This window comes from Cydia strobilella, chromosome 2 (genome assembly GCF_947568885.1).
Source record: "Cydia strobilella chromosome 2, ilCydStro3.1, whole genome shotgun sequence".
Taxonomy (NCBI): domain Eukaryota; kingdom Metazoa; phylum Arthropoda; class Insecta; order Lepidoptera; family Tortricidae; genus Cydia; species Cydia strobilella.
Genome location: NC_086042.1, coordinates 27,485,971 through 27,507,655, shown reverse-complemented (window position 1 = coordinate 27,507,655; position 21,685 = coordinate 27,485,971). Strand labels below are relative to the sequence as shown.

Below are 21,685 nucleotides of genomic sequence, written 5' to 3'. Positions count from 1 at the left end.
GCGGAATGCAATCCGAAATAATGACCAAGTAACAATTAATACATGTCATTATCGGCGCTCACCCTTCTTCGTGCGCGCGTGGGGCGTATAAAACGTGCGCGCGCGCACCGATCGACACACAACCAGTCTTCGGCGGCGGCGGAGACGTGCAGCAACATGAAGTTCTTGGTGAGTTCAGTGAAGTGAAGTGACAGTGACGGTTAAGTGAAAAGTAAATTGAAAACGGCTACATTCTATCGATCCCGAATTTGGCACCCACTCGTTGAAAAGGATCCGGATCGTAAAGAAGCTGAAAAGATCAAATTGGGAACCTGAAAGTTCAAATGCACTTTTGGGACTTTTAGCAGCAGAAGTGGCTAAGAGGGCTGGTTTTTTAAAATAGCTTGCCCTCGATTTAATTCTCTAAAAAAATTAGTTATGATTAGCTCATTTTGGCTTTTCGCCCGCTTAGTTACTTATGCTCGTTACTGGATAACATGAAATTGTCTTCATATTATCATCATTCCTCATATTAGATGCAACTCTCAAATTTTGAAATTCACCTATCTATATCTTTAAACAATTTGCCACTTCGTATGTAAAGTATATTTATATCAAGCCTGACGTATTATTTCCTATTGGCCGAGTGGGTGTATTATGAGAGTTAATTTACTTTTCACTTTCAAAGTCTCAGACCGAGAGTAAATTATACCTCCATAACTTACGTATTTACTTCACTTTGTATATCCGTGTAATTAATTTAAGTAGCTTTATTGCAGAGCAGCTAATAAATATATTAATTATTACCCTAGATTGAGTTTTTTAGGTTTTCTATTTAATCTATAATTGATTCATCATAATATTATACACGATATTAACATCGATTTATACATATAGAAAGAGCAATATAAATAAGAAGGAAGAACTAAAATAACCAAGTTTTTGACGATATACATACTACATAGATTATACCTATAGATTACTGAGTTACTTACAAAAGAGTTGATGTATAAATTTATTATTATTGATGTTAATTTTAAGTAACATTTACGAATCAACAAAAGTTACAAAGTTCTATAAACCCGGTTTTCTATGGTAGGAAATACGAACTAACAAAAGTTATAAAGTTCTATGAACTCGGTTTTCCATGGTAAAAAACATAATCACCAAACGCTTAAATATTTTAAAACAAAACTTACAGCTGCAGAGCTTTGCACGAAACAGGCATAGGTATTTATAAGGTTTTCTCGATATAAAGCTTCACATGTGAATTTCTAAGACATTTCCCGGTTTCTAAATATAAATAAATGTCAAACATTTTACAAGATATAAATTGGAACTCTATAAGTAGGTACTTTACCTAAAAACAAATGTCAAATGCAGATTAATATCATTAACATTGTCGCTAAGCGATACTAAAAACGTTAAAAAATCTGAAATGCTATTTACCATTTTTAGGGTTCCGTACCCAAAGGGTAAAAACGGGACCCTATCACTAAGACTCCGCTGTCCGTCCGCTGTCTGTCTGTCTGACCGTCTGTCACCAGGCTGTATATCATGAACCGCGACATCTAGACAGTTAGAGTTAGTGTCTAGACATTTTCACAGATGATGCCGCTATAACAACAATTACTAAAAACAGAATAAAATAAATATTTAAGTGGGGCTCCCATACAACAAACGTGATTTATTTTGCTGTTTTTTGCGTAATGGTACGGAACCCTTCGTGGGCAAGTCCGACTCGCACTTGGCCGGTTTTTATATTATTTACCATTATAATTATAAGTGCACTCTTACTGCATATAGTTATTTCCGTCGCGCCGTTCCGCTAGTCTCCTTGCGTCTCGCTACGTGCACTTACATTACTTACCATCAAACGCACCCACCGTTTCGGCTACAAATTAGACAAATTTCGGAGAAAGTTTATTGTAAATTCGGTAAAAGTTCTATGTTACCCGCGTAATACACATTTGCTACCTAGCTAAATTTAGAATTAGATTTACTCGATTTAGCATATAAAAGCCTTTCATCTGTGGGAGACCCGAATTAGGCATCAGTTTTTGCGGCAATTTTAAATTCAATATTTGAACTTCAAGTTCACTATTTAAATAGCACATCTTTGACAAGCCACAGATGAAAGGATAGGTAAGGTCATTATCCTAAAAGATACCTATACAAAAATCACATAAAAGCCTAAGTATGATAGAAAATCTAATCCAAATCGGCCTGGGCTGATGTATTCTACTTAAAAAGTTCCAAGCGAATCCTGGACTCCGATGCATAAGATGTAACGCTAAGATTAGACTTCCTTAAGTTGGTTAAATAGTTTATCTAATGCATGACAGATGTATTGCATTCGTGCCTATAAACTACTTACTTAGTTACCTAACAACAACGATAAAATCAGCGCGGTTAAAATGTATCCGTATTAGATGCTTATTTACGAAATAATCATAATATCATGTTTCCTCTGATTAAATCATGGATTAGGTGTTAAAGTACTCATTGCAGCGTGTATTCGCTTGATCAATTATCATCAGCCTGTAGTTATCCCTCCGTATTTTTATTATGATCATAATATTTTTTTTGCGATCGCGGGCGTCTGACTTGCTTGTAAAAATGAGAAGTCCATATATCGTAAATTGGCGGAATATTTATGCGTTTTATATTGCCAATCAATTAAAACCACTGTCCATTTCGTCTTCATTAAGTTATAGTCAAAATAACTTATGAGTTGACTAAAAATAGATCATAGGCGTAATATAGTTACGCAATTTATCCAACATGCTCGGCCGCCGATTACGAATAATTACCGATTACCGCGAGTCAGCGACCGAACGATTTAATGAGTAATGACAGATAATAATTGATCGATAATATTACGAGCAAAATAGATCATCGGAACAATGGTTATGTATGTTGATATTGCTTGAGACTGTTGACAATACAACGTATAAGGAAAATATAACGTTGGACTTACGTAAACCTCATTGAGTATTACATACCATGTTCTTACTCGAGTTACTCGTAATGTTCCTTAAAAACCCGGATAAGTGCGAGTCGGACTCGCGCATGAAGGGTTCCGTACCAATAGGCAAAAAAAAAACGGCAAAAAATCACGTTAGTTTTATGGGAGCCCCACTTAAATATTTATTTTATTCTGTTTTTAGTATTTGTTGTTATAGCGGCAACAGAAATAAATAAATAAAATTTCAAGTGTCTCGTGAAATTTTCACAGAATTTCACAGACTATCACGGTTCATGAGATACAGCCCGGTGACAGACGGACAGCGAAGTCTTAGTAATAGGGTCCCGTTTTTACCTTTTGGGTACGGAACCCTAAAAATTATGTAGGTACGTGATGATAATCGGTTATTTTAAAGCTGTAGAGTAAATGATTAACACAAAATAAACAGGACAGTAAATGTGTTCAATACATTCGTTTTCTATGAGTGCTTATTATTTATTTTAATCTCAAATTGCTGGCTAAGTAGTTCCGCCAGTGCTCCAAATGATCGGTTACGTATATGCCTATCTCGTTGCTTTCTCTACGTTGTAGCAATTAAACATTCTAACAGGAATTTACTTTAACATTATAGTTAAAATCGAACTGAGCTATTTAGAACTTCATTTCAATGTTTCCTTCATCTATTACGACCAACACTTAGCTAGAGGTAGAAATAAATCTAAGTAAATCGAATCCACTTAGTGTAATGTTACTTTTCGTGTGCTTAAATACTGTAATCCAGTGTCGAAATTACTTCATATGCCTTTAATTGTATTGTGCAACGCAACCGTGTTTTAATTAGGCACATTCAGATTTCTTTCCGAGCTCCAATACCTGGTTTAGTTGCATCGATTATTCTGGTTATTCGGGGATTATGATTATGCGTTCATGTAATCGAGAGATCTGCAAGATAGGCTTTTTATAGACAAACACATCCTGTGTAATTATATTTTCAATCAGAACGGAACGGTTATCTTTGTATTAGATTTAATAGACTATTGTTCGAAACTGGGCTAATGCCTGAATGTCTAAAGTATCTTTTTGAACACGCGCCGCCACTTTATAAAACCAGATATATTCAACGATTACTTCAAAAGTAAAAGTAAATTTTCCACGATGAGGAGAATATGTAGTTTACAACCTGTTTTCATATCGTATCCGATCGTTATGTAATGGTATTCAAGTCTTATAAGTGCAGATTAGTCAGGTAGAGGCACATAATTTTCCCGGGTGAGACGTGTTTTCGTTGTCATAACTTGTAACGCTATACGTAATGCAAACTATCTGACTAGGTACATTGGATAGCAAAAATATTTAATCCTTTACAAAGCTTTAAGAACAAACGTTATTTGTTAATTAAATTAAAGTATTTCTTATATTTTTATCAATTAATAGTGCTTGAACGTTTATATTATTCATACATAATCACACAGTAAACAAATAAAAGTTAGGTTAGTCTATGTATGATATTAACATGGACATAGGGGGAAGTTACGCATAAATAATACATTACATTACACAACGACTGTAAATCTAACAATAGCTCTCATAGTTACAGCTTTTTAGCTTCACCTACGGCTAATTACTACACGAGAAACAAGTAAAGATAAACAATTCAAATTCCACGCTCGACTTTGACGCATTTAACTTACCACTTCCTCGGTTTCCTCTTTTCACTTACGATTACGACATTGACATAAGTACTTGCGACATATTCACATTTTAATGTCGTCGTTTTGTCCACAGGTTGTTTTAGTAGCCTCATTGGCCGTGGTGGCCTTTGCCAGCGAGGAGAAAGGCGCACAGAAACAGGCAGCAGCCGAAGACAAGAAACAAGAGAAGCGAGGAATCTACGACATCAGCCATTATGGTGGCGGCGAGGAGCACAGCTTCGGTGGCCAACAGAGCCATGACTTCGGCGGACACGACTTCGGCGGTCACGACTTCGGCGGCCACGAGTCTCACGGCCTGAGCCAAGGATACGGCGGCGACTACGGCGGCTCCCACGGCTCGTGGCAGCCCATCGAGACCCATCACGGACACGACCACCACGAGCACGTCAAGCACGTCCAGGTCATCAAGAAGGTCCCCGTGCCCTACACCGTCGAGAAACACGTGCCCTACACTGTTGAGAAGAAAGTGCCCTATGAAGTCAAGGTGAACGTGCCCCAGCCCTACACGGTCGAGAAGAAAGTCCCGGTCACCGTCAAGGAATACGTCAAGTACCCCGTGTACGTCCCCGAGCCCTACACCGTTGAGAAGAAGGTGCCTTATGAAGTCAAGGTCCCCGTCGACAAGCCCTATGAAGTCAAAGTGAAGGTCCCCACCCCTTACACCGTCGAAAAGAAGGTGCCCTATGAAGTCAAGGTCCCCGTGCCCCAGCCCTACACCGTGGAGAAGAAGGTCCCCTACCCGGTGAAGTACGAAGTGAAAGTTCCCCAGCCCTACGAAGTCATCAAGAAGGTTCCCTATGAAGTGAAGGTCCCAGTCGACAAGCCCTACAACGTGTATGTGGAGAAGCCCTACCCCGTGACTGTGGAGAAGCCCTACCCCGTGACCGTCCACAAGCCGGTGCCGTACGAGGTCAAGGTCCCCGTCGACAGGCCCTACAAGGTCGAGGTCGAGAAGCCCTACCCCGTGCACGTGAAGGTCCCGGTGCCCAAGCCCTACGACGTGTACAAGAAGGTGCCCTACACCGTCGAGAGGAAAGTGCCTTATGAAGTGAAGGTCCCCATCGACAAGCCGTACCCCGTGTACAAGGAGGTACAAGTGCCGCTCGTCAAGGAGGTGCCGTACCCCGTGAAGGTACACGTGCCCGTGTACTTCAAGAAGGAGGTAGAGCACCATCACCATCAGCACCACGAGCACCACGAGCCCCAGCACCACGAGAGTCACGGGTGGAACTGAGCAGGAGTACTACCGTTAGGTCTCACACCAGTACCTTATTAGGCTAAGTTCGAAATGTGATCAATTAGTATTTGTAGTGTATATATGTTTGCAAAATTGCAATGGTGCTCGCTCGGCAAGGTTGTGATGGCCCGGGCGACCGGGTCTGTCGGCTGCAAGGCTACCATGGACATCGAAATTCGAATCTTCTATCTGCGTCTCTATCTCGCAAATAAATGAGAAATAGAGATGTACAGATCTTTGAATTTCGAGGTTCGCGGTAACTCTTCTGAAATGAAGGCTAACTTTCCGCATAGAATTGTCTACAATTCGCGGTACCCAGTTGTATTATAGTGATCTGTTATTACTTGTTTAGCTTTTTGTATGCTTTTGTTATGTATGTAAAATAATCAAAGTACTTTGTGCTTTGAACTGAGGCTGATTTATTAAAAAATGAAAGTTTAAAAATATCTTTTCTTTTCTTCTTCGGTAGATGAGAGGTGTTCCTAAATGTCAGAACTAAATAACTTTTAGACTTATAAAAACAACATAAGTATACTGTTTAAAATATAATCCGATTATTGCTGGGTAAAAATTAAAGATATAGAAAAAGAGAGATTGTCAATAACGTAAGTAATAAATCAAGGATTGTTTGTTCCGATGTCGGCTGGTAGATATTAATGCTAATCAGCACACATCTTATTAGAATTTATAAAATCAGAGATAAACAAATGATCATAATTTGTGTCAAATGCAATCCGTCTCGCAGCTAAGACAGTGTGGAGAATTATACAAATGTTGATTACATATGAAAGTAGGCACTACTCGATTTTTTTTGATTAAGCACACGTCGTGACGTCGTGACCATTGAAATGGTAACGCGGCCGAGAAAGCGAATAAAATGTGCTGCCATAAAAATATGTCACATAATTCCACATGAAGGCCACAGAAATGAATGTGCAGAGAACAATGAAATAGTTACAGAAATATTAGAGATTGTAATCGCTTTAACATTGAAATGTCGATGTTTTCGATAGTAATTGTGCAAGAAATGTACCTACCTAATGGTATTCTCGCAACATTGATTGCTCTTTTAGCCATGCAGTAATTGGTGCATTACGTGAACGGTGGATATGTTCTCGACGCCTACGCAACTCTGTATATAACATAATCTAGAAGGACACATGTACACAGGCGTACATGTAGAAGCCGCTTTTAATTAAGTTCGTATACAACTACGTAAGGCTAGCCGCAGATTCCAGGTCTTATTTGACTGGATCCGTTAGCATTAAGTCGATTCAATCATTAATCACTGTAAGAGTATAGGAACCAAATGATCATATGACAAATATGAATCGATCAATTCACTCGTTGGTCGATGCACACGAACTATTGGAAGATGTTTTTCGGATGTTGAATCATAACGAAATATGTGGATAGAACATAGAACCCATATACATGTCACTAGTTTCAGCTTATTATTTACTAGCTTACAAAGCCAATAATATCGGAACCAATATCGTAAAATTACCTCTTTAATCTAGGATGTAGCCGATAAGTGCTGAGAATATTCTTGCTGCTTTTGATGCGAGAATATTCTCAGCACTTATCGGCTACATCCTAGATTAATTATAATGATTGTATTAATGAAGGTAATACTAATACTAGCAAATTGTAAATACGGTGTATACAATGTATTGTGTGTGTTTATTTTTAAATATTGAAGTCTATGCGAAACATCGTAACACCCGAAAACTTAATTTGATTTTTTTTGTCGTTATAAAAGCTACACCTGATCGAAACTTTTAAAGTCGGATGTTTTATATCCGTTGAATTATTGTACCTAGTACTGAAAGATCTTCATACATTAGCACTTCGCTTGCATTGCATCGATATTTTGACCTTGATTGAGTTGAATAATCACATAAAAATCGCGCAATATCATATTAGTGTCAAATTCATCACCGATCAATAACGCTTTTTCAACAGATCGCTCGCGCAAGTCGCGCATCTATTATGATTCTTACGATTTTAAATAATGACTGTGCGCACGCGATGACTCGCTTGATCCGGAGGACTATTCAGTAGTAATTTCTTGTTATCAGTTGTTACGGATATTATCTAGTTAAGGAAAGCAGACGCTTTCAAGGTGATATTTCTGGGTGTAGAAAATGTTAATGTTAAAAGATCATATCCGAAACAAATTGATAACAAGAATTATATACTATCTGAACGAGCCTCTTTATTAGGTCATCTCAGAGAGGTCAGTAGACTTAATAGTAGTGATGTTATGACATGAATGCTAACAATTAGATATCAGTTCTTTGAATGTACACTTAATGTCAAGTATTTTGTAAACATTTTTTTTAATTAAATTCAGCGCGTTTAGCAATCTGTTTTATTTATAATATTTAAACATACGATACGATACATATTACGGCAGAACTGTTATTGTCTATCATCACAGATGCAGGTACTTACGTTGACATTTACACTCCCAAAATATGCTCCCTGCCTGTGAAGCCGATGGTCCTGGGTTCGATTCCGGGTAAGGGCATTTATTTGTTTGATGAGCACAGATATTTGTTCCTGCATGAGTCATGGGTGTTTTCTATGTATTTAAGTATTTATATATTATGTATATCGTTGTCTGAGTACCCATAACACAAGCCTCCTTGGGCTTACCGTGGGACTTAGTCAATCTGTGTAAGAATGTCCTATTTATTTATATTTATTTATTTATTTTTTATTTATGCTTTAGTCAAAACAATTGACTTGAATCCGAGATGTACGTATGTACGTACACGCGTTTTTTAACATTTGAAAAGAATCATAACATACGAAATATAGTTATTTGTGCAACAAGAGAGGAAAGTTGGTTTTTCTTGCGAGTGTTTATTTTGAGTCCGAGAAAGCGAAAGATTATATAATTGAATCACGAGCGAAGCGATTGATTCTAAGTTAGAATCTTGAGCGTATCGAGGGACTCAAAAAAACGAGATGTAAAATAACTTTGCACTCGTGTTGCACATATAATTTTTCACCTCAGTAGTGAGAACATATTAAAGGTTAAAATGTATTTCGAATTACACAGAATAATACAGAGAAACAAAAAAAAATTGTAATAGAAGTATGAAGTGGCAGTTCATGTTCATGGCCTTCACTAAATTAAAAAGCTACTTTGTTTTGTTTCACTCCCTGGAGTGAGGAAAGTCGCGCTTTCCTCACTCCAGGGAGTGACGAAAGTAGGCTTGTTCGAGCTGCTGAGGTGAAAAATAAATAATCATTTTATTATACCATACCTATGACTTTGTTTCGCCATTTACAGTAAACGGTTTGGCAACATCCGCGCAACAAGTAAAATGAAAAGCAAATATAATAACTAACTCACAGATTATCTGTCAATTGCTTCATCGGTGTGTCATATTAGTTGGACGTGGTTTTACTGGGGAGGATAATAATTACATGACAAGGTAATTTGAAAACGATTTTGCGTGAGGTTTATATGAAACCTTGTCTGTTATTTCTGCTTATGTAAATGCTGCTAATGTGAGAAGTAGAGTAGCGGAACATAATTATTATCTACATAATATTAAAAAGACGTTTTACTTTGAGTGTCCGAGGTATAAGACCTAAAGAGACTGTATGTCCACGTTGTCCATTCCATCCATACCAATCCATACCCTTTCTCATAAATATTACCTATTAGTTAATTTTACTTACATCAGTGTAGTCCCACCGTCAACTCAATGAGGCTTATATGTTGTGTTGGTTGTGGGTATAAAGCGACGATGAAAAAATAAAGAAAAAATATAAAGAAGAAGTATAGAGAAAAAATAACGGTGTATATACATTAAAACATTTTGACGACCGGTCTGGCCTAGTGGGTAGTGACCCTGCCTGTGAAGCCGATGGTCCTGGGTTCGAATCCCGGTAAGGCCATTTATTTGTGTGATAAGCACAGATATTTGTTCCTGAGTCTTGGGTGTTTTATATGTATTTATGTATTTGTATATTATATATATCGTTGTCTAAGTACCCACAACACAAGCCTTCTTGAGCTTACTGTGGGACTTAGTCAATGTGTGTAAGAATGTCCTATAATATTTAATATTTATTAAAAAAAAACATCCATATTTCAGGAACACATATTATCAAACAACTAAATCCTAAGATAAACCCATGATTACCTGCTTCTTAGTCAGAACAAGAAAGCTCACTTGCACTAACACCTTCAAGCTCTTAGTTAGGTATTCTCGATGTAATTAAACTAAAATCGGCACAATTGTAGCAATTCCATATTAACCAACTTACGTAAGACAAGAGCACCTTGCATCACTTGCGACAATATTTATTGTGAAATTAATCGCTATCCAGTTTCATTATAATTTACAATCAGTTTCTGTGCCTAGAAAATGGTGGGAATATTATTGGAGGTATATTCTCTAGCCAAAGCCATTCTAGCCATCCACAAGTCCTTGCCAATCCAAATGCAATTTTTATTTGTCGTGAGACTGTAAAATGTAATGGAAAACCTGTTTACTCTGGGCCCAGGGCTTCTTTCATACTAGTATAGTTTTTTTTTTAAGATATCCGAAATTCGAATGTTAGGATGAACTCACAAGTAACATTTGGACGTCATTTTTTTTTCAATTATTTCATGCAAGAGAACGTATGCGCCACCATTTAATGGTGGCGCATACGTTCTCTTGGTGGCCCACCAATCGTCTTATCACCCATGGAGACTATATAAAGGAGCCAAATCTCTATGTACGAAAAGTGTCCATCAAAAAACAGTAATTAGGCGGCGCCACCATACACCGAAATACTACCAAAAACAACCTACGTAATTTGGTCGGGTTATTTGTTGCCTTATATGGTTCATGTTATACTCATGTCCCAGAGCCTAACTAGCGCCACCGGAGAGATTAGGAACTATTATTTAAAGCTGAAAGCGGTCACTTTTGCAATAATTCTGCCATAAGGGATTGGCATCCTTTCTATACCATCCATATTATCACCTTTTCTGTTGTCATCTTGTACCATTGGTATTCTGGCAAATAAAGAAATTCTATTCTATTCACGATCGTATTTTTCGATGCTATGAAATATCAGTATAGGTACCATACAAATGAGAATGTGTTTATAAGCCCACGCCGTGAGGCAAAATTTCTTGAGCGATACTTATTACAAAATTGAGAGAAATAGAATGACTTTCCGCGATCCATAAATATTAATAATAGGAAGTGTGCTAGCGGGTTAGACGGCCGCCGCGGGCGGACATTCACGGGCCGACTTAAGTATCTGCAGCTCAAGTTTACAAAGTTATTCACGGTGTAGGTATATATTTACTATTATACATGGTTGCCTTGGTTGAGATGATTATCAAATTTCTCAACCTCCTAGTACTGTATCCTTCAACTTACCGGGGCTAACTTGCAGGTCATGTTTTCATATTCAAAATCATCGTAAATACAGTCCTGGGGATGCCCTCAATAAGAAAGCCCTCCTACCTAATCTTCTATACTCGTTTCACTATTAGCTAGGTAACAAATTAGACTAACAATGCATTAATTTTCCGAAATTTCTTATTTGGTAACAGGTAACACACCGACTGCTCCTAGGGCTCTTAGAGCGTCAGTTCATTTTACACATTTGCTGCATTTACCGTGGTAAATAAAGTATAAAGAACTATAAGCTATAAGCACCATTGCGGTCCTTCAGGGACTACGGTATCAGAGCAAAGTCATAGTAAACGCAGTGTGACAAAGTCGAGCATCGATCAGGCGGGTCGTGAATACCAGCTTTAGACTCAAGCTTCCATCTGTTAAGAGAACCTTGCGTAACTCCGGCACAGCGACCAGATATCCACCACCGACAAAATCTTAACGACTAAATTGATAAGAGAATTATCTGCCTTTGCGACGTTAATCTGCCTGCAAGCTTAACGTCTGTTATTGCAGCGCATTTTTGATCCAGTTGGTATAGATGAATTCGACGTACACAGTCGTGGCAGTCGTGCGTCACTCGCATCGCGAATGGCGGCTTTAGTCCCAAGCTTCCACGTGTTACGAGAATGTTGCGTAATAGACCTGTACCAATAACTTCTGAGGTTATAAGAATATTAATGTTGCTTATTTTTTATATATAGTTTCCAGACCATATACTAAACCTAAAAATAATATTTTGTGTCATCCTAGGTATTTGCTTAGGTAGAAATTTAGGTATTTCTTTTTTCAATCAGCATTCTGTAAAAAAAATATTCGAGACGAAATTCTTTGTTTCCCTGTAAAGGCAAAGTGGCTTCCGACGTACACACGCATTTTGTGTCATTTTCATCCACGGGTATAATGGCATTTAATAAATACCTAATATTGATCCTAAAACGCCTAAAAAAATATTAGAGTCGGTAAGTGAAGTGTTGTACTTTACAGAACATTGTTATATGTTATTCAAACAAATCTGTGTCAAATTCATCCACCGCTTTTATTTAAAAAAAATTTTTTTCTAATTAACACCCTGTATCTGCCACAAAAAAAAATTCATATTATTAAGTTTACGTCTATAATATTATAATACCACATTGAGACATCATTCATAATTTGGGTCATTTTGATCCACGGTTTTTTTACTATTTTAATAAAACTCAATTGAGCAAGAAGGGCGTGCGCGGGGAAGGGTACCTACGCGGGTGGGGTGCTTATTATACTTGCCGCAATATCAGCCGGCGACTGAGATCTTAATACTATCTCCTTTACCCTTGTTAAGTTAAGACCAACCAAGAGATGGCATTATGAGCTGTCTCGCAACTTAGTTTTGCGATACAGTGTATTTATTTCATTCGGAGGCATAATTACATTGTCTTATCAATCTTACCGTAGTAGGTATATAAATATAATTAAAAATAAACTGTAGGCTGCACTCCTCATACTGACCAACATTTGTGACGTTCCTAATCAAAAGGTACCACTTTCTCTGACAGGTTATTTGTATTAAGATATAATCAAATTTCGTCTTTATGGTAAACGACAAAGTGGTACCTACCTTTTGATTGAGAATGTCACATCAGCGACTTAAAAATTACTTTTGTTTCGATTTTTAGTAGATTTTTTAAGTTTATTTTAAGACGCAATTTATTGTGATTTTTGTTATGTTTAAGCGTGGCAAGCAACATTAATTACATTGATGATGATGTTCATTAAATACAATATTTTTTCATACTATACTGAACTGTCACCCTATACATGAGATTGAACAGCGCCCTCTTGACAATGATCATATATTACTGGTCAGGCTTTAATATGTGTCATAATTTAGTAAAGTCCCCTTTGTGGATTCTAAGTTTCCGAGTTACAGCAGTTTAGTGAAAGCGTTTTTTTTTTAAATATAAATTAAGGGTTGAATAAAGAGGAAAGAAAATTTGATTATTTTTGCGCTACGACGCACGGTTTAGGAGATACAGCCCTATAAAGTTTTTTTTATTGTTTTTTTCTTTTTTACATTGTGTTTTTTGTATATTACTTTGGGGTTTCATAAAGGGGAACGAAAATTTAATTATTTTTGCGCTACGACGCATGGTTTAGGAGATCAAGCCCTATAAAAAAAAAACTTTTTTTTTTGCGTTTTTTTTTTGTATAAATTAATGGTTACATAAAGGGGACCGAAAAGTTGATTATTTTTGCGCTACGACGCACGGTTTAGGAGATACAGCCCTATATAGATTTTTTTCTTTTTCTTTTTTACGTTTTTAAATCTTAATTAAGGGCTTCTTAAGGGGAACGAAAATTTGATTATTTTTCGCTACCATGCACGGTTTAGGAGATACACCCCTAAAGTTTTTTTTTCTTTTTTTTGTCATTGCGTTTTTTGTTATTACTTTGGGGTTTCATAAAAGGGAACGAAAATTTTATTATTTTTGCGCTACGACGCACGGTTTAGGAGATACAGCCCTAAAATGTTTTTTTCTCTTTTTCTTTTTTGCGTTTTTAAATCATAATTAGGGGCTTCTTAAAGGGGAACGGATATTGATTATTTTTGCGCTACGATGCACGGTTTAGGAGATACAGCCCTATAAAGTTTTTTTGTTATTATTTTTTTCTTTCTTTTTCTTGTGTTTTTGTATATTATTTTGGGGCTTCATAAAGGGGAACGAAAATTTTATTATTTTTGCGCTACGACGCATGGTTTAGGAGATACAGCCCTATAAAGATTTTTTTTTTAAATTTTGCGTTTTTTTAAATATAAATTATGAGTTGCATAAAGGGGAACGAAAATTTTATTGTTTTTGCGGTACCACGCACGGTTTAGGAGATACAGCTCTATAAAGTTTTTTTTCCTGGTTTTTTTTTTGTTTTTTTTTTAAGTATTAATTACAGGTTTCTTAAAGGGGTTTTTTTAATTATTTTTGCGCTACGACGCATGGTTTAAGAGATACAGCCCTATAATGATTTTTTTTTAAATTTTGCGTTTTTTTTTAAATATAGTAGTAGTAGTAGTAGTAAATCACTTTATTGTACAAAACAAAAATTGATAACATGAAATTCATATAAATTTAGGTACAAAGGCGAGCTTATCCCTATAAGGGATTTCTTCCAGCTAACCTTAGAGTAAATGAGTGGAAAATTCGAATTAGATAGATAGACAAACTTACAGAACGTACAATAATATTTAAGAAGGAAAACTACAATATTAACGTCTACGAATAACTAAAATACATCAATTGCATTATGCAATAAAATAAATATGTACTAGCATACATAAATATATAAATTATGGGTTGCATAAAGGGGAACGAAAATTTTATTATTTTTGCGCTACGACGCATGGTTTAGGAGATACAGCCCTATAAAGATTTTTTTATTGTTTTTTTTCTTTTTTTCTTTTTTACATTGTGTTTTTTGTATATTACTTTGGGGTTTCATAAAGGGGAACGAAAATTTTATTATTTTTGCGCTACGACACATGGTTTAGGAGATACAGCCCTATAAAGATTTTTTTTTTAATTTTGCGTTTTTTTTAAATATAAATTATGGGTTGCATAAAGGGGAACGAAAATTTTATTATTTTTGCGCTACGACGCATGGTTTAGGAGATACAGCCCTATAAAGATTTTTTTTTTAAATTTTGCGTTTTTTTTTAATATAAATTATGGGTTGCATAAAGGGGAACGAAAATGTTATTGTTTTTGCGGTACCACGCACGGTTTAGGAGATACAGCTCTATAAAGTTTTTTTTCCTGGTTTTTTTTGTTTTTTTTTTTTTAAGTATTAATTACTGGTTTCTTAAAGGGATTTTTTTAAATTATTTTTGCACTACGACGCATGGTTTAAGAGATAATGATGAGATGTTTTTTTTTTTAATTTTTGCGTTTTTAAATCATAATTAGGGGCTTCTTAAAGGGGAACGGATATTGATTATTTTTGCGCTACGATGCACGGTTTAGGAGATACAGCCCTATAAAGTTTTTTTGTTATTATTTTTTTCTTTCTTTTTCTTGTGTTTTTGTATATTATTTTGGGGCTTCATAAAGGGGAACGAAAATTTTATTATTTTTGCGCTACGACGCATGGTTTAGGAGATACAGCCCTATAAAGATTTTTTTTTTAAATTTTGCGTTTTTTTAAATATAAATTATGAGTTGCATAAAGGGGAACGAAAATTTTATTGTTTTTGCGGTACCACGCACGGTTTAGGAGATACAGCTCTATAAAGTTTTTTTTCCTGGTTTTTTTTTTGTTTTTTTTTTAAGTATTAATTACAGGTTTCTTAAAGGGGTTTTTTAAATTATTTTTGCGCTACGACGCATGGTTTAAGAGATACAGCCCTATAATGATTTTTTTTTAAATTTTGCGTTTTTTTTTAAATATAGTAGTAGTAGTAGTAGTAAATCACTTTATTGTACAAAACAAAAATTGATAACATGAAATTCATATAAATTTAGGTACAAAGGCGAGCTTATCCCTATAAGGGATTTCTTCCAGCTAACCTTAGAGTAAATGAGTGGAAAATTCGAATTAGATAGATAGACAAACTTACAGAACGTACAATAATATTTAAGAAGGAAAACTACAATATTAACGTCTACGAATAACTAAAATACATCAATTGCATTATGCAATAAAATAAATATGTACTAGCATACATAAATATATAAATTATGGGTTGCATAAAGGGGAACGAAAATTTTATTATTTTTGCGCTACGACGCATGGTTTAGGAGATACAGCCCTATAAAGATTTTTTTATTGTTTTTTTTCTTTTTTTCTTTTTTACATTGTGTTTTTTGTATATTACTTTGGGGTTTCATAAAGGGGAACGAAAATTTTATTATTTTTGCGCTACGACACATGGTTTAGGAGATACAGCCCTATAAAGATTTTTTTTTTAATTTTGCGTTTTTTTTAAATATAAATTATGGGTTGCATAAAGGGGAACGAAAATTTTATTATTTTTGCGCTACGACGCATGGTTTAGGAGATACAGCCCTATAAAGATTTTTTTTTTAAATTTTGCGTTTTTTTTTAATATAAATTATGGGTTGCATAAAGGGGAACGAAAATGTTATTGTTTTTGCGGTACCACGCACGGTTTAGGAGATACAGCTCTATAAAGTTTTTTTTCCTGGTTTTTTTTGTTTTTTTTTTTTTAAGTATTAATTACTGGTTTCTTAAAGGGATTTTTTTAAATTATTTTTGCACTACGACGCATGGTTTAAGAGATAATGATGAGATGTTTTTTTTTTAATTTTGCGTTTTTTTTTAAATATAAATTATGGGTTGCATAAAGGGGAACGAAAATTTTATTATTTTTGCGCCACCACGCACGGTTTAGGAGATATTATATCTATATATATAGCTATAATAGCTCTATAAAGTTTTTTTTCCTGGTTTTTTTTTAAGTTTTAATTAAGGGTTTCTTAAAGGGGAACGAAAATTTGATTATTTTTGTGCTACGATGCACGGTTTAGGAGATGCAGCCCTATAAAGATTTTTTTTGTTGTTTTTTATTTTTCATTGTGTTTTTTGTATATTATTTTGGGGTTCCGTAAAGGGGAACGAAAATTTTGTTCTTTTTGCGCTACCACGCACGGTTTAGGAGATATAGCTCTATAAAGATTTTTTCCTGTTTTTTTTTTTGTTTTTTTTTTAAGTATTAATTAAGGGATCCTTAAAGGGGAACGAAAAATTGATTATTTTTGCGCTACGATGCACGATTTAGGAGATGCAGCCCTATAAAGATTTTTTTTTTGTTTTTTTTTTTCATTGTGCTTTTTGTATATTAGTTTGGGGTTCCACAAAGGGGAACGAAAATTTGATTATTTTTGCGCTACGACGGTTTAGGAGATACAGCCCTATAAAGTTTTTTTTGTTTTTTTTTCATTGTGTTTTTTGTATATTACTTTGGGGTTCCGTAAAGGGGAACGAAAATTTTATTATTTTTGCGCTACGACGCACGGTTTAGGAGATACAGCCCTAAAATGATTTTTTTTCCTCTTTTTCTTTTTTGCGTTTTTCAATCTTAATTAGGGGTTTCTTAAAGGGATTTTTTTAATTATTTTTGCGCTACGATGCACGGTGTAGGAGATACAGCCCTATAAAATTTTTTTGTTATTTTTTTTCTTTTTTTTCATTGTGTTTTTAGTATATTGCTTTGGGGCTTCATAAAGGGGAACGAAATTTTTATTATTTTTGCGCCACCACGCACGGTTTAGGAGATATTATATCTATATATATAGCTATAATAGCTCTATAAAGTTTTTTCCTGTTTTTTTTTTTTAAGTTTTAATTAAGGGTTTCTTAAGGGGAGCGAAAATTTGATTATTTTTGCGCTACGATGCACGATATAGGAGATACAGCTAATACAGCCCTATAAAGATTTTGTTTCTTTTTTTTTCATTGTATTTTTCATGTATTACTTTTGGGTTACATAAAGGGGAACGAAAATTTTATTATTTTTGCGCTACGACGCATGGTTAAGGAGATACAGTCCTATATATTTTTTTACAATGCATGTGCTCGAAAAGTGCGTTTCCTACGGAGCCATATCGTGCGGAAAGTACTGCTTTTCCGCACTAGTGCTTTTTGTTTTCATTTTTTTTTTACAGTACATATGGTGCTACTTTCTCGCACTAGTGCGGAAAAGAGCACTTACCGTGCATATGTCGAAAGTTTAAAGGGCCATATGTACTGTAAAACGTACGATACACGTGCGAATAAGTAATTCGCAACTCGTGTCGATTTAAAACACTCCTTTTAATAATTAAACTTATTTGCCATGACATGTTTTTTTATTTACTCGCACAATGCATAGTAAAACGTTGTATGATACACGTGCGTAAAGATGACTTCCGCACTTGTTGCATAAATAGCAATTTTTTTTATCAAAGAATGAAAGAAAGTCACGGTATTAATAACCAAATTTTACTTTAGTGGTACCTTTTCCCTATCACTGTCACAAATGTATGTGGCGTTCACGTAAACGCGATATTTTTAAGATTTCCCTGCGCAATGTTGCCAGCTCGCTCGCAAATCAAACATGTACTTACAGTTCTTTTGCATAATGGTGACATTGTACAATATCTATAAGTTTTAAATAGGTAAAAGATAATTCGACGCATTCTTTGCTTGCTTGTTGCTTGTTGTTGTGTTGTTTGCGTAACTTCTTTGAATAAGTTGCGTTAATTTGGCGCACAGGCGAAGTAAACATGCGTTGCGTACGGCAAGGTCACGCCGCGGCCCCACCCTGCACGGCCTCCGTTGCCCATTCAGACCGCCCGCTAGCTTCGTTTGAACGCAAATAATATTTTTGTAATATTTGTTTATGCAGTGGATGCAAGTGACACAAATTCATACATCTTATTTATCTTGCATTTCAAATTAATAATATGTAAACTCTAATATCTTTAATATTCTTTTGTAACGGTGACAGCCTGTTACAACAAAATCATCAAATATCTTATGAAGCTATGCCTTAATAAGACACAAAATCATTTAATGGACCTATTTAAACGATTAAATTCGACCTAAGTAATTTTTTTTAACTCTAATTTTTTTTTGTGTCATTTAGAATATTATGACATAGTATCAGATTGCAGTGGACGTAATTGACACAAACTATGTTTTCACACTAAAAACACTATCCTAAATGCAACACAGTTACATGTGTTCTCTCGAATATTTTTTTCTCCAAGATAATTCAAAATAAAAAATAATTACCACAAAATAACAAATTACTAGAAAAGCAAATTATATATATGACACAAAACAAAATGTAAGATTTACATCTTAACAAAGTATTCATAAGCGAAAACAGAATTGACTTTAATATTTTTATAACCTAGGGGTCAAAATATAGCCAGCGGTACAGGTCTATAACGCCGGCGCACCGCGGCCAGATGTCATAATTAACGACTAAATTGATACGAGAATTATCTGCATTTTGCGACGTTAATCTGCTGGCAAGCTTTTCTCGGTACGCTTGAGATGTTATGCAAATATTGAGCGATTTTAATTAATGTTAATACGTAAATAGGTACAGGGCAGGCTGAGGCGAATCAGATCACAGAATGAATCGGACCAGACTAAAAAAACATTCATCAAAAATGTTGCTTATGTGGCTTCACAAGCTAAGAGATGTTCGGTTCGGTGCTATTTTAGTGTGCTCATATTATATAATGCAATATTTTAAATGCCAACGGTTTTTTCATCTTGATGTAATTTGCCTCGCACACTAAACTATACTACCATAGAAACTAATACTAATAATAATAAGTCTCGGCCTACTAGGCCTGTTTGCCCCGGTAGGCCCCCTGGAGATGCTGGCTGGAAGTTGTGAGAAGTGGAGGAGAAAAAGTAGGAAAGCGGAAACTGGTCTCCGAAGCATCGGAGGATGCAACCGGGATAGGCGCTAAAATGGGAGAGATGCGAGAGATAGGTTAGGATAGCAATTTATCAGACGGACCGTACGCTCGCGGCGGTGGTCTGATAGCGGCATAATACAAAGCAATCAAATATTTGCATACGCTGGCCAAATTAAATTAACATAGTAACCGCGTACATATAACAGTGAAATAACTTGATGACTAACGGACTCATAACTAGGGTTGCCAACTGTGATTCAGAGATTAGCGGTTAAAACCGCGGGACACCTACACGCGGCCTCACTCTCACTGAATTTTAAACGACAACATTTTAATAATTGACTTTGGACATTTTAGTATGTTTTTGGCTCTTTAGCAAGTTACTTACTCGCGGTATATTCAAGTAAAATTACACGCTTTAAAATTATTCTATGCTATTCAACGCTCGTTTTGGTGCTGATAATCTAGTCTAGTCTGAAAACGGGACAATCGGCGTCCCGCGTGGACGCATGCTCTAGGGCCCCAGAAACGGGACGTCCCGCATATAGCGGGACGGTTGGCAACCCTACTCATAACATATCCGCCAACTAGACTGGTTTCTGCTTAGCGCGTGCGCGTAACTTTTACTGCGAGTTAAGTATGTTACGTTAGCGAATAACTATATCAATGCATTAAACTAATTAATTATGATAAATATTGAAATGTGTGCAGGTCATTTTAATGTTTCATTAATGTGAATCGCCAAAACTGGCTAAACAAGCTGTAGGTTTGTACAAAATATAAAATTTACTATCTTCTGCCCGCGACTGCGTCTGCGTCAAATTAGTATTTTCATAATCGACGCTATGAAGGATGTATTTCCGCAATAAGAAACCTATCCATCCCGGGACTCAAACTCTCTGGATACTAAACTTCATTTAAAGAGACAAACAGACAAACAGATATACAGACAGATATATAGAACTACTTTCGAATTTTTTAATATTAATTATGGACATATCAATACATAAAACTAATTTATTTAGATATTGCAACTTTTGATTGCGGGATATTTTATATTTTCATATTTATGAGAATTGCCAATACTGGTTTAATTAGCTGTGTTTTGAAAATATATACTTACTACGTAAATAAACGTAAATATGTACTTATATATTTTGATTGATTGATTGATTGAAAATATATAAGTAGTAAATTACATGAGTATGCCATATAAATGAATAACGTAAACTTTGCACAAATTAAATGTTTTGTAATGTACCAATGCTTTAAGTGTCCCCAGAATACGAGTATACAAGACATCAACGCGCTCGGTGAACTTTAGATCTAAACGTTCTGAATGTAATGGAACTCTCTCAAACAGAATTTACAGATTTTGATAACCAACCTAATTGAAAAAAAAACCGGCCAAGTGCGAGTCGGACTCGCGCAAGTCGCGCACGAAGGGTTCCGTACCATTTCGCAAAAAACAGCAAAAAAAATTACGTTTGTTGTATGGGAGCCCCACTTAAATATTTATTTTATTCTGTTTTTAGTATTTGTTATAGCGGCAACAGAAATACATCATCTGTGAACATTTCAACTGTCTAGCTATCACGGTTCACCTGGTGACAGACGGACGGACGAACAGCGAAATATGCAAAAAGAAATTCTGCAAAGTAATATTATGCGAAAAGCAGTATGCGAAAGGTAATTCTGCCAAACGACAGTTCTGCCAAGTAACATTATGCAATACAAAAATATGTGAAAAAAACTTTCTGCAACACAATAGGGAACCAGCTCTGGGGTTACCCTCATCTGGCAGAATATTATTTGTCAGAAATACACTTCGCATAACACGTATCGCAGAAAACTTTTAGTCGAATGATACTTTCGCATAAATATATGTGACGTTTTCAACCAAAAGGTACCACATTGTCGCTTGTTGATAAGGTTGATTTCTAATTGAAGATATA

General features: G+C 35.5%; 1 protein-coding gene across 1 annotated transcript; it reads left to right on the top strand.

The window, feature by feature from the left end:
* The first annotated feature begins 27 nt into the window (after positions 1 to 27).
* LOC134754618 (BCL-6 corepressor-like protein 1) lies at positions 28 to 6,340 on the top strand. The gene is made up of 2 exons (XM_063690951.1): positions 28 to 168; positions 4,733 to 6,340. Exons 1-2 carry the CDS (start codon positions 43 to 45, stop codon positions 5,891 to 5,893), a joined length of 1,287 nt encoding a protein of 428 aa, XP_063547021.1. The 5' UTR covers positions 28 to 42; the 3' UTR covers positions 5,894 to 6,340.
* Positions 6,341 to 21,685: the final 15,345 nt, after the last annotated feature.

Excerpts from the sequence above, each read along its gene's own strand:
- LOC134754618 (XM_063690951.1), top strand. The coding sequence starts at position 43 with ATGTCATTATCGGCGCTCACCCTTCTTCGTGCGCGCGTGGGGCGTATA. Across the intron at positions 169-4,732 it reads GCAGCAACATGAAGTTCTTG|GTTGTTTTAGTAGCCTCATT; the intron begins GTGAGTTCAGTG and ends TTTTGTCCACAG.